This window comes from Agelaius tricolor, unplaced genomic scaffold, assembly GCF_023055355.1.
Source record: "Agelaius tricolor isolate 1412-34295 unplaced genomic scaffold, bAgeTri1.0.p SCAF_27, whole genome shotgun sequence".
NCBI classification, from domain to species: Eukaryota; Metazoa; Chordata; class Aves; order Passeriformes; family Icteridae; genus Agelaius; species Agelaius tricolor.
Genome location: NW_027269287.1, coordinates 8155485 through 8169347, shown reverse-complemented (window position 1 = coordinate 8169347; position 13863 = coordinate 8155485). Strand labels below are relative to the sequence as shown.

The window sequence follows — 13863 nt, the reverse complement described above, 5'->3', positions numbered from 1 at the left end:
TTTTGATTCTCATGTGGTTCATGTAACTACAAGAAATATCTAAGATGCTTAAACTGAAGAGATCAGGAGGAGCTGTGAGAATGTTGAGGGGTAGAACTGGTTTGCATCATGTAGTGTTAACTCCTGATGTGCTGACTATTTTGGGTAGCATGTTGTCTGCATTGCAAACTGACAAAACTGTGAGCTTCAATAATTCTGAATGAACAGCACAGCGTGAGAGCTTGGAATTCTTTAAAGGTCTTCAAGTGAGTTATTTATCCCTGTTCTGTTTTGTTACATTCGTTGGATAGCATTTCATTCGGTAGCTGGCATTTTTGCAAACTGGCATGTAAGAATATTTGGCAAAAAGTGAATGTATGATTTAAAAATTGCATTTTTTTTTCTATGGTTGTCTTAGCTGAAGTAATATTTTAACCTAGAGGTGTAATGCATGTACAATATCTTACATGCATTGCTGTGTTAATGATTTATATATTGAAGTATGTCATTTAAAACACAGGAGATAATTTGCCTTGTGAGTCTATTCCAGCATTCCAAATCTTTGGTTTGCTCTCAGGAAAAACAAATTAAAAGATCTGTTTACAAAGAATTCATTCAAAAGACTTGTTGTTCTCTGGGGTGCAGGGTAATCAATACTAAATAAGACTCTTACTTCATTTGCAGATTAAAATAAAAGGTGTCTCAATGTAGGTATATAACCCTGTTAAGTTATATAAGAGAAAGCACGCTTTTTGAGATTGTTCTTCTTCAAGAAGTGTTTGTCTTGTGCTTCTGAGAGCTGAGAAAAAAGCAGAATATTAGAATTTTTTTAAGATACCATTATAAAATTTCCTAAATCTAATTTTGGGTCTGTCTAGACTTTATGTACACCTCTAATAAATTAATTTGTTTTTACATGTTATGGCACTGTTCTTTGATTTTAAGGTTTGTCCTTGAAGCCTACCTTTTTTTGTAACATAGGTAGCTTGAAGTTAAGGTGTAGCAATGCAGATCACTATGGTGTGGCTTGTGTTCATGAACTGCATGCCTAGCTCATTTTCTCCTATGTGACTATAACTATTTAAACAAAGCTATTTCAGTGAAGGCAATATCTTTTAGCCAAAGTATATGGAGAGAGAGCTCTGCCAGAAACATCTATTACACTGAAAATTGCTTTCTTCTGAATAAGTGTCTACTTTTTCCATTTTTGCATCTGTGGGAGAATTGCTATTAAATTGAGTTTGAACATGATCAGACTCCATGTTAAACTTCTTAGATTAACAACTCATTAAGGAAACACCAGGAAAACTTTGTAAATGCTTTAATCTGAGGACAAACTGATTAAACGAGGGGTTTACCAGTTTTAGCCAATATATTACGGGAAAAATATATGTAAGATTTATCTGCTGTGCCTTCTCAAGTAACATCATCCCAGTAAAATCTGGAGGAAAAGGTAATATGTGTTCTTCTCTTATATCCTTTCTTCTGTTTCATATCATCAGTGGTAGTTTAGAACTGAGACCACGAGAAAGTACTTAAATATAACGATATTCTGATTTATACTATTAATATGTGATGAGTTTCTATTAATACTATTAATTAATTACTAATTAATTAGTCCAATTAATTATTAATATGTTTCGGTGTGGCATTGATCAATTAGAACAAAATGTCCATTCTTACCAGAAATGAAGATCAATTAGTATGTTTTGCAACATGTATGAATGAAGATAAAAATACATTGTCATCCCAAAGTCATCAAACCAGTGTGGTTTGGGTTGCAAGGGACATTAAAGACCATCTAGTTCAACCCCCGTGCAGGGACACATCTCATTTGACCAGGTTGCTCAGAGCCTCATCCAATACGGCCTTGAACACTTCCAGGGATGGGGCATCCACAGCTTTTCTGCATAACCTGTTCAAGTGCCTCACCACCCCACAGTCAAAAATTTCATCTTAATACTCAGTCTCAAGCTATCTTCTGTCAGTTTGAAGCTATTCCTCCTTGTCCTATCACTCCATTCTATTGTCTAAAGTGCCTCTTCAGCTCTTTTGTAGCTCCTTTGGAAAGGGCTCTAAGCTCTCTCCAGATGCTTCTCCATGATGAGCAACCTCAACTCTCACAGCCTGTCTTCTGCACCCTCTGAGCATCTTTGTGGCCTCCTTTGGACCCAGTTCAATGGGTCCATGTCCTTATATTGAGAATCTCAGAGCTGGATCCAGTACTTCAGCTGGGGTCACAACAGAGGAGAATAGAGTACAGGATGAGAATCACCTCCTTTGACCTGCCGGCCATACTTCCCTCGATGCAGCCCAGAGAGCTGTCTGTGTCCTAGGCTGCAGCAACGTGTGAGAAGGTCATGTTGAGCTGCTTACCCAGAAAACCCCTCAAGACTTTCCCCTTAGGGCTGCTCTCATACCATTTTCTGCCAAGCCTGAAATTGTGCTTGCCTTAGCCCTGACCAAAGGGCAGAATGTTGCAGTTTGCTTTGTTGAACTCTGTGAAATTTGCATGGGCCTCAGTTACAACTGAGAAGCTACTTCTGATTAGTTGCAACTGGGAATGAAAGAGTGTATTTACTGCCTAAAGCAAGTGAATTAAAATATTTTTTCTTTGCATTTAGGTAACTATATTTCCTTAATTTTGCTTTAGAAGCTTTTGCACATACTTTTAAACTGAAAAATAGGACTTACGAACATTTAAACAAGAATGAATTGTTAAATGAGTGGCTTTCAGGTCTGAACTGCTGACTGTTTTTAAAATTTATTTTAGAAACTTTTCCAAAAGTATTTATGTTCCAGTTCCACAAACTAAAGTTCCAAAACCTATGATCTTAAAAACTGATGGTTTTATGCCCAACTCAAAATACTTAGTTTCTGTGATTCCTGATTTGCATTTTCCTAATATCAAAAGATTTTTTTCTGTTTTAAAATTGAAACAAAATGGTTTTCCACTGGAATGAGATGCCTCTTGAGAAGACAATAAAACTGAAAATAGCAAATCATGGTATAAGTATTGCAAGGACAAACATAAGCATAGAGTTGTATGATATTTCTTAATTGGAGGAATTTACAGTTGGTTCAATCTTTCAACCAGAATCTCTGAGCCAAAACTCTAAGGAATTTCAGAATACATGGTAGAATTACTGCATTTTGAGTTCTTTGAAGAATCTTTCAAGACTGAGAAAACACTTGTGTTTTGTAAGTCATGAGGTTCTAGGTATCAGTTTAGCAGCTGTAAATAGTGCTTGAAGGAAAGCTACTAAATAATGGAAGCAAAAAACAGCCAGAGTAGATAGTCCTGTTTGCTAGACATCTAATTATAAAAATTATGCAAATGTTTGATGAGGCTTATATTTGCATTAATTGTGTGTGAGTGACAACAGCTGATCCAGCTAAGAACAAAAACAGCAGAGTAGCATTTTGTCATGGGGGTTTCATTCCTACATTTCCAAAAGCGTGGGAAGTTTCCATCAAGTTTTGGTTGCCACTCTTTTTGTGTATCAAGTCCATGTCAGCTTTGGGACTGTGGTGACGTTGGCTATCCCAGACAATAACAGGATCATTAGAAGACCTGTTGACTTTCATGTGTTGCAGCCACAATTTCCAAGGGGAATTACAGGAACAAAGAATGGAGGCAGTTAGGATTATGCTTGCACAGCCTCTCTGCAAAGTTCCTCTGTATACTGTTGTCCTGTATAAATGTTTTCACCCTGTTACAGAAAATCCAAGTCACAGTGGGTGCCACAGCCTGCATCATACTACACCTGAGCTGCATCCGGCAAGTACACTTAAATAGAATGCCAAATTATTAAATTTAGAAAACCACAAAAATATGTGAAATGCTGCAAAAGTATGAGCTGTTATTACAGCTATTTGTTATTTGTTATTTGTTATTACAAATATTGTAGTGTCACAGTAGCATTGCTGTACAGAAGCAGTATCCGGTTGTTGGTGCAAATTCCATAAACCAGACTTAACATGGCAGTTCAAACACTCAGGGTGTAGGGCAGTGTAAATTTCTCAACTGTAGAAATTTTTATTAGCTGCAACTAGAATTAGAAGAGCCTAAAATCTAAAATTTAGTCGATAAAAAGTTAAGGAAAGCATTATTTTGTATTGCAATAATTATCAATAGCAGTCCATTTAGAAAACTTTCTTAGTTACAATGAGGAAAAAGTAAGAAGGAATCATCATGATCTCATTGAAGGCATTTCTGCTGCTCAGTGTCTATAATGCTGATGAATTCCAACCATTTTTTCCATTTCTATTTGCCTATAGTAGAAGGAGAATGAGAAATCTTGTAATGCATGGCGTTCTCTCAGAGCCTGAAGAGGCTGACTGAAGACACAGGCTGATCCCAGCCTCCTTTCCCCTCGCCAAACACTGTTCAGGAAACACACAGCTGGACCTCAAGGTTTAAAAAGGTCTACTTCCTAACATTCTTGACTGCAGCTATTACATATAATACTAAATGTGTGATTTTATGAGTTTAGAACTCAAGTATAATCAGAAAACCATATGGGATTATTTAAAAATATTACTTTATGTACTTTGCATTGTGATAATGTAAAAATATTTCAATCCAGTTCAAACTCTGTTCTGACACACAGTGTAGGAACTACATAGAGTAGACCTTTCAGCTCGTACTTTTTGTTGTTCTAATATAGGAAAAGCATTGCAAATGCATGTGACCGTCTCTTGATTTTTCCATTGTTTTGTGCATAGAGCTAGCAGTTGTATTTACTGAAATTCTCAATCTTTATTTTACATTGTTTATCCAAGCTCTGCAAGCATCCTGGAAAATTCTGTTTACATTAATTTACCGCAGTAATTTGCAACACTGACTTTGACTTTGCTGTATTTCTATATCTGTGCTCTGTTAAGTGGTGGAGAGTATTTTTCTTTTCTATATTTTTCACTAATTTCTTGATTGATATTTTTTTGAGCTTTGAAACCAAAGTTATTTTTTCAGATTGAAGTGCCTCTGCAGGTCATATAAGTGCATTATTGATTTGCTTGTTTTAAAATTAATAAGTTTGTGGTAGACTTTTCTATTTCTGTCTATTGTGTTCCAGGACTCAGAGGAGCAGTGTGTCTTACAGGTGTCTGTAATAAGGAGGAGATTTAATAAAAGCAGAGTCTATTTGCACAAGCACATGCCAGGGAGAGAGGTGGTACTTTACAGGGCATGAGGCCTGATCAATGAAGAAATGAGGTTGGGCTGGTACAGGACAATCTATGTGGTTTCCCCCACTTGATATGGACTAAAGTTTCAGAGGACATTTAGTTACCTAAAGATAAACAAAAATACAAGGGGATTTTAAAAAATACCAACAAAGCGCATCTTTTCTTTGGACAAAAATAACAATAGCTCATTAACAATGTGGTATTGATTATCCTGGGATTAATGCCCAGATTCCGACTAAGCCTTGCTGATTTCCCATCCTTTAATGTTACCCAGAAATACCTGGATGCGTGCAGAATATTAGGTCATGTTTTTTACATCATCTTTCAGCTCTGGTGTTTGGCTAGCTGTATTAATCACATCTAGCAGAGGGTGCAGTTCTGTTCTTTTCTCTTGATGCCCCTAGCCCACTCACTACATCACATTTACACAGAATAGGTGGAACACAAATAAAAGCTGTGTTTTTCACATAACAAAAGTGCTGAGTTTGCTTGCTGTTTTTAAGCATTAAAGCAGTGTGTGGATATGAAAATAGGTGGGCTTTTCTTTCACAGGTAGCTTTGAGCATCCTTTGGCATGAAAGACTCCACCGCCCTCTTTCTTTGGGGGTTTTAGGATGTGTCAGGTGGATGTCACTATGCCTCTATCCTGCACAAAAATGTAAACAACAGTCTCATATTAAAGATGGTTTGGACTGAGATTTTGATCTTGCTTTTTTCCAAATTGTGGCATTTTATATGAAATGTGTAACTTCCCACCTATTTATAGACAAATAAAAAGCTGTGTTTCTTCTTTTTTTTCCTGTTTGTGGCACAAGAGGGAATCTAGTCTGCAATACTCACTATGTGCTTTCTGAGGGAAACAAGTTGCCTAAGAATAAGTCTTGAGAAGGAGTCCTTCATAGGAGAAATTGAGAAAGATACATGCTCATTTCTTTGTTTTAGTCTCACGGTTATCCTTCTGAATTTGTATCTCACTGTGGGCTGAATTTTACAGGTTTTTTAGGTACCCAGAAATGTACCTAGAAATATGCCTATTATGAAAATAAATTCATAAGGAAAGAACTTTAAAATCTGAAATCAGTCTTACTTTCCCATTTTTTTCAGCTTTTTGTACCTAGAAATATGCCTATCTCACACTATGAAAATAAATTCATAAGGAAAGAACTTTAAAATGTGAAATCAGTCTTACTTTCCCATTTTTTCAGCTTTTTGTCATATTTGAAATCTGAACATTCCTTTTCTGTTTTTCTTCCTACAAGAACCATTATATGAAAAGAGATGTTATGTCAGTAAATTATTTGTAATTTCTGAGAATAAGTGTGGTTTTGACTGGAAGAAAAGTGTGTTGGATTCCCTTCAGTCTTGCTTAGAAACAAGAAAAGTGCCAGCTGGAAGTTACTCTTGCTGGAGAAGGCCACATAGGCTATGCTTTTCATGTCCAGGAAATCTGAATAGCTTTAGCTTTGGTGAGCTATGCTCTGACTCTTTCAGCACCTCTCCCTTTTGCTGTTCCATGTATCTGTATATTACCAGTAAAGACAGAAATGAGCACTGCTGTGCACATTCACTACCTTGAGGAAGAAACAGCCACAACCAATCTATACCTCTTTTTAGCAGCGGTCTGCTTTTCTTCCAGCATGGTGAGACATAGTCTCTGGAACTTCACTGTCAGTCAAGATGCCATTAGGGTCTGCGTAAAGCTTTGATTGTCATCGAGCGCAAGATGTGGCTCTGACCTGGGAGGGCTTCCTCCTGCAGCACAGGAACACTTGTTTTCCAGCCTCCTGCCTGACTCTTGTAAACTCCTGTCTGAACTGTCTGTCATTTTACACCCAGCTTTTCTTGGTCATCTAGATCTTACCTTGCTACCTTGTATGGAAATTACCCCCACTGATGAAACTCCTGACTGGTCAGGAAAAAAAAAACCAAACCTTGCTTGATGATGGGGCAGATCCTTTTGTGCAGCAAATTATTATAAGAGCTGCTGAAAATACTGAATTTAGATCAAGTACGCTCTCTAAATTTTTCACTGTCTCACTGATAAAGAAGAAGAGAGCTATGCAGTGTGCTTAAGATTTACTTCAAAAAAGTTGTAAATGCAAGCTCATGATAGACTTCTGGAAATCATCACCCATTCAGCTCTTAAAACAACTCCAAGAACTGTATATTCTTTGCAGAAGAAGTCTCAACCACTGGTTATATCCCAGTATTAAATACTTTCCTGAACAGGTGTGGTCTTCTTTCTGTGTCTCTCATCATCTTGTATTCAGGGCAGAGCCAGTTATTTATTATCTAGTCTTTGTTTTGCTCTAAGCCTGCTAAGAAACTGGAGCAATAAAAAAAATTTACCACTTCTTCACAAATCAAGTTATTGGCAGTGATGACAGTATGCCCTCAATGAGAGATGTTTTTCTGCTGAGAAAAAGTTTATATAATGCTCCCAAGTGATAAATGAAATCTCTTCTGGCAACTAATTTTCCCAATTCTTCCCTAATTTTTGTAGAGGATCTGCTTTCTTATGTCCCACTGCTGCTTCATGTTGCAGGTTAAGTTCAAGATTATTCCACTCACAGTTCCTTGTTTGCCTTTGTAGAAACAGCAAGTTCATGAGAAGTTTCTCTGCAGTCAAATCCTTCATTTCAGGAAGAGAAAACTTTAATAAATGTAGTGAAATATTTTGGGAATAGCCACACTACTTGAAGGGAAACACCATTAGAAAACACAAATGCATGCCAAAAAAATATTTGAAATACTGCAAAAAGTATGTTAATCATATTTGCTCCAAGCCCAATGGCCACAGTTCTCATGTCTATTCTCTCTGGAGCTTGGTTGAGTGTGATTATAGTCCAGTCTAATCTCTATCATTTTCTCTGGGTAATAGAGTAAAACCCCCGTCTTGGGCACCTACATAGCTGTAGCCATCCAGCTGAGTTTACCATCTAAAAGACTCAAAATGAAAAAACTGCACTGAAACCCTCTTACAGAGACAGTAGAGGTCTGCTAGGGATGAAGCCAGGCATGCAAGACCTGCATGTGTTTAGGTTGCTGAGCCCACAAATGTTGCTGAGCCCACAAAACCTTTGTTGCTTAAACTACATTGCATAATGAAGTTACAGCAGACTATACATGCAGACTTGCTTTTTTTGGTTCCTAGAGAAAATAATTTTCAAGTTTAAATATAGTTTAGCTATCTAGTGTTCTGATTATAGATAAGGTAGCCTTTAATGAATAAAGTTTCACAATAGAAGGGAGAGCCTTTACCAACATTGCTTCTTGGATGCACTCAAGACACATTTGTCTTAGGAGTGCAAAGGGGAATCCCCCAGTTCTGGTACCTTGTACCCATTGTAGCTCAGAGCAAACTGGAAATTATCTTAAGTTACTCAAGTTTATACTCTCCTGCTCTCAAGCCCCCAGTGGAGTGCATTGATGAAAACTGTAGTTGCCTGGTTTGTGTGTGTGAATCTGATTTTGACCCCCAGAATCAGTGGCTGAGGGTTCACAACTCCACAAGTCTCTACACAATTCTGAACAGGGGTTTTGTTCTTTCCAGACTCTTGAGCTTACATGCTGGTAAGCAATTCATGTTTCTGAGAATACTCTATCATTTCAGAGGCAAAGATAGAGGAGTTTATTGAATTATTTTTCCTTGATACATAATGGTGGTTTTATATTATGTTATTCTAAGGCAAGATTATATTCTCAATGGGGCTTTATGTTTATAAACATGGAGTTTATTCAAGTTCATTCAATCATATGCTACTAATAGAAGAGACTTTCTAATATTTATTTTTATTCTATCAGCAGAGGAAGAAGTGAAGCAGAAAGAAACCCCTTTCTTAAAAATGAGCATTTCCTTGGGCAGCATTTGTTCTGCTTGTTTCTGCAAAAGCAGCATATGACATTACCCACATAATTGTCACAATTTTGTTACTCTCCAAATAATTCTTTGCAATATAGTTTACATATGTACTGTCAAATAGCTTCAAAATTTCTTCAGTGGTTGTTTTAGATTCATAATTACATGAAATAGAACATTAAAAGCAGGGGAAATTTTTGGAATTTTGTTAACTAAATCTATTCTTTTGTTTCCATAAAGTTTCAGACCCAGAGCTTACGTCTCTCAGACCTGCACAGAAAGTCTCAGTTATGGAGAGGGATAGTTAGTGTTACCTTAATAGAAGGTCGTGAACTTAAGGCGATGGATGCAAATGGGCTCAGCGATCCTTACGTCAAGTTTCGTTTGGGACATCAGAAGTACAAGAGCAAGGTAATTTTAGGTGAAACCAAAAATTTTTTTAAAATGCTTTGTTCCTGTTTGGTGTTTTTAGCTTGTATCACTTTCAATGGTGATGAAGATTTATTGTTGTAATAATTACCTGTCAGAGCACCTGGAGCTTTGTTTAAATGTTTCTTCTTGTTTCTTTCTAAACAAAAGTAGTACTAGGTGGGAAAATATGTAGCACTGAAAAACATGGGTTTGCAGGGGGACACACCTAACGTTCCATACAGTAACTGTGTTGGCTTTTATTTACTGTTAGGGGTCATTCATGGCAGGGAGGAGATGCAGAGTGATTCTGACAAGGTCTTCCTGGCTTGATGCTGGGTGCCTCTTGGACTCTTTGCATGGTTTTAATCTCAAACCATGTCATGTTCATAAACTCACTTTCCTCTTCATGTCCTTAACAACAAGTTTCATTAATTTTTTTTTTCATGTATGAGCTTCACAGGTAGAGAGGAGATAATTATTGTGAAGACTTGCTTGGCTTTGTTGCTACTTTTTTTTCTCTTGGTCCCTGCCATTTTGAAAATTGCTGTTTAGGGAAGATGCTGGGACTGTCGATGATGCACATGACCTTCCTCTCTGCATGGCCATGACAGTCACTGTCAGATTAAGGGTAAATTGAGGAAGAGGGAAGGAACATTTTCTTGTCATATTTGTAAACCTCTGGGCCTGCATTAGGGCCTCTAAATCTGAAATTAGGAGAAATAAAATTTCATGCTTTTGTGAATTAAAAAATTTTCATAATCTTTTCTGAATTTTCTTTTTTTTCAAGCCAGTAGAACTGGTGGTTGTAGGGAGTAGTGTTTGCTAAATAGGGAAGATATTAGGGGTCTTCTGTTCTTGCTCAGGACAGTGAATACTGCTTTTGCATTACGGTAGAAAATTCAGAAATTTGGATTGAAATTATTAAGAAAGCTGCTTTTATCAGAGTTTCAAAGGAAAGGAGGTAAAATACAGTTTTGGAAGTGAACTAATTTTATTCCACAGAAAGTAAGCCATGGTATGGTGTTTCTCCCGGTATTATTGCAGCTGGGAAAAAAGGACATGATACAATTGTTTGTTTAAGTACTTACAGTCACCATGTATGTGTCATTGCAGGTGCTTAGTTTACCTTTGGGCTCAGAGACATGATAGCTAACTGTCACTTCACAGAGGACATAATTTTTCTACAGAGAAATGGCTCCATTCCTTTGGACAAATCCTTTGAAGGTGACAAGTTGCAGGATTTTGGAGGTTGCTGCTACATCAGAGAGGCTTGAAGAATGGGCTAGTAGTTTTTCCTAATTATCATTTTTTAGTTCTCACTGCTTGAGATATTGATACTGCAGATAAAAGAAGCTTCTTGAACAGACTTTAATGATCAAATTTACTATTTAGGAAAGTGTATGCCTACTTTTGTTTTATTCTCCTTTTAGATTGTTCCAAAAACTTTGAATCCTCAGTGGAGGGAGCAGTTTGACTTTCATCTCTATGAAGAACGAGGTGGAATTATTGATATTACCGTGTGGGACAAAGATGTTGGCAAAAAGGACGATTTCATTGGCAGGTTTGTGCAATTTTAGCCCTCGTGGTCCATGGGGAGGAGAGAAGTCCATGAGAGGGGATGATTAAAATGAGTCTTGCCATTGAAACTGTTTCTTATGATCATTTGTTCTTGATTTATTGTTTGGGGTTTTTTTTTTTTTTTAAGTTTGAGGAGGATTTTCTGCAGTGTTACAGTACAATTTGCTGCATTGCTGTAATTCTTTACATTGGTGATGTAATATAATTTTTATTGACCAGTAGGTGGCAGCTTTTACCAATTGATAGACTGAGGTTTTCAACTATCAAAATCCCCTGTTTACAGCAATTACCAAGGTGCAGGAGGTTCCATATAGCAACATCCAGTTTGGAGGAAAAATAACTCTTGACTTGATGCATAAGACCAAGTTTATGTACCAATCTTTTTTTGGTAAATGAAAATAGAGTTGAAGGACTACACACATATTTTGAGACAAAGAATCATTCATCATTCACCTAATTCATATTCAGGAAAAGTGAATCTGTCTGGGAGTTCAAGAAGTAGCTTATATTTGTATGGCTATGCTCCATTTTACAGAATGTTAGTGATAGGGGAAAAAATGTCTTGTGCTTATAGCTACTACAAAGTAGGTGCTATTTGGAAAGCTCAGATATTTGTTTACTTCATATTTTCCTTGATAGCCATGCAGTCATAATAATAGTGTTAATAATTAATAATTATTAATGTTATATATTTTCATTGTTTTTATTGGCGGTGCTTTCACTACCACTTTCACATATTATGGTATGATAACTATCAATATTTTTCTGAAGTAATGTACTAATTTAGTCCTATGTCAACATGTTATATACCATGGGAAATTATTCCAGTTTTCTTTTTCATTCTAACATTCTTAGGAAAATCTGGTGAGATTCAAAGTTTTCTTGAGTGATTTTTCAGAGCATCGTCATCCAAGCACCACTTGCTGAAATCTTGCTGCTCTTGATTTTTTTGACCCCTCAGTCAGTGTACATATAATCCCTCTTCAGTTTGTCCTTGCAGACACTCTCTCATTTCACCTTCTGTTGGTCCTGTATCTCTCGTAATGTAACCGGCAAAAAAATTCTTCTCCAAGGAGATTTCCATGAAAAACTGTCATTTGTCAAGCTCAATCTGAATAAGAAAATAGGTCTTAATATTCCCCTTCCCTGATATTCTTTTCCAGTCACTGCAGATAAAAATCACCAACACCTGACAGCTCCACTAAATGCTGACCCCTTTTCCCCAGTTTCTCCTTCCAAGGCTGTCCCTAAAAGCTGGAAATATTTTGGTGCACACACTACAGACTTGCTCTGTGCATGTGTTATGGTAAGTGTGTATTAGTTTTCAAAAGCACAACTGAGTTGTGTGCCATGACTAAGGCTCTATGGCTTTCAAGATACACATAATAAGTTGAATGTCTTGATTCAGGTTCCAGAAGACATGATAATGAGGCTGTAGGAGGGAAACAAAAGACTTCCTGGTAGCATTCTACTATTGCTCAAGAATGAAGGGTAATCCATTTCATCTTGCTGAGATCTTTCTGCTTGCTTGAATAATGTGCAAGCAGCAGCTGTAATGTTATATAAGAATATGTCTATTAAATGCAAATGAAAACAACTCTTTCTTGAAGATGTCCTGCCTAGACAAAATATGCCTAGGGAGAAGGCACACTAAATTGAAGAACTGACCAAACTGAGAAAAAGTTTCCCAGGTGGAAGGTGGAAGGGAAAAATTCCAGGATCTTCCTGGAAAACAGCACAGAAAACCTGTGGTTTTTCTGTGCTAAGCTCCATTACATGCAAATTCTATTCCAAACCAGAATGCTGTAAAGTCTCCCAGAATAATACCATGTTTCAGCTGCACTTTTGTGAAATAAAAGTGGGAAATCAAGAACATGGGCTTCTGTGGCCCTTGTATATTATTGTCCTTGTTAGGCAGGAGCACAATAAGGGCAGGTGAAAGCTGGGAATCTGACATGGTAGCAATGATGCAAGGAGTTGGGCTTGCAATCCATTTCTGAGGGCAGAAAAATACAGGAAAGATGTCCGAGAAGGTTGAGGATATGGAAGTGAGATTCTGGTTTTGAGGTGTTGAAGATGGAAGTGGAAGGGATGGCTGGTAAGATCTGCCTGTGAGAGGGAGGAAGGTGTTAAGAGGGTGAGTGACAGCATGACATCCTAGTTCAGAAAAGTGAAAGGAGACGTCTGTCACAGAAGTAGCATGCAACTCTGTCTTCATCTTGATGCCCCGGCATGTTCAATATGGCAGTGTCGGAAATGAAATGCTGACTGGTTGATTTCCATTCTTAACTTGGAGAATTTTGTTTATAAAATACATTTGAATTTCAATTGTGTGCATTCTCCATGAGACTTTAAAGGTTGTACCACCTTGTGAACTTCCATCTCAGAATATTCTAAAAAGCCCCAAACCTTACAACCAATTCAGTGTTTATTTTCAGTATTTCAGTATTTCAAAAGCCTGGGAAAAGACCTCATGTAGAGCTTTGAGGAAAATATATTTCCAATCATGTGCAGATTCATGTGAGAAAACTATACTTGTCTAGAACTGAGATGCATTTTACAGGAGATAAATTCTCCCATCCTTCTGAATACAGTTTTTTAAAAAACAATCAACATTCCAGGACCAAAAAATGAGGTCTAGAAGTTCTTTTTATGGAAGGCACCAGGAACTAAAGCCACATGGGCCATCTTGCTTTTAAAGAAAGGTATAGACTTGCATAAGTGGCATTAGTTATTGCTCCATCTGATAAGTTGAAATATGTATGTGTATGTATTTTTCAGTGTGAATATATTTAATATTCACATTTTTGCTATGAGCAAATAATTTATGTACTATGTTGAGTCAA

At 37.1% G+C, this 13863-nt stretch overlaps 1 protein-coding gene across 8 annotated transcripts in view; it reads left to right on the top strand.

Annotated features, from left to right (window-relative positions):
- MCTP1 (multiple C2 and transmembrane domain containing 1) overlaps positions 1-13863 on the top strand; it is a 212687-nt gene that overhangs the window by 71376 nt on the left and 127448 nt on the right. For all 8 annotated transcript variants that reach the window (XR_011682564.1, XM_071448671.1, XM_071448670.1 and 5 more), the window contains 2 exons: positions 9269-9439; positions 10870-11000. Coding sequence is in view for 7 of the 8 variants with exons in the window: in XM_071448671.1 (XP_071304772.1) it covers positions 9269-9439; positions 10870-11000 (302 nt within the window). In the remaining variant the exon portion in view is untranslated. The remainder of the gene's footprint in view (positions 1-9268; positions 9440-10869; positions 11001-13863) is intronic.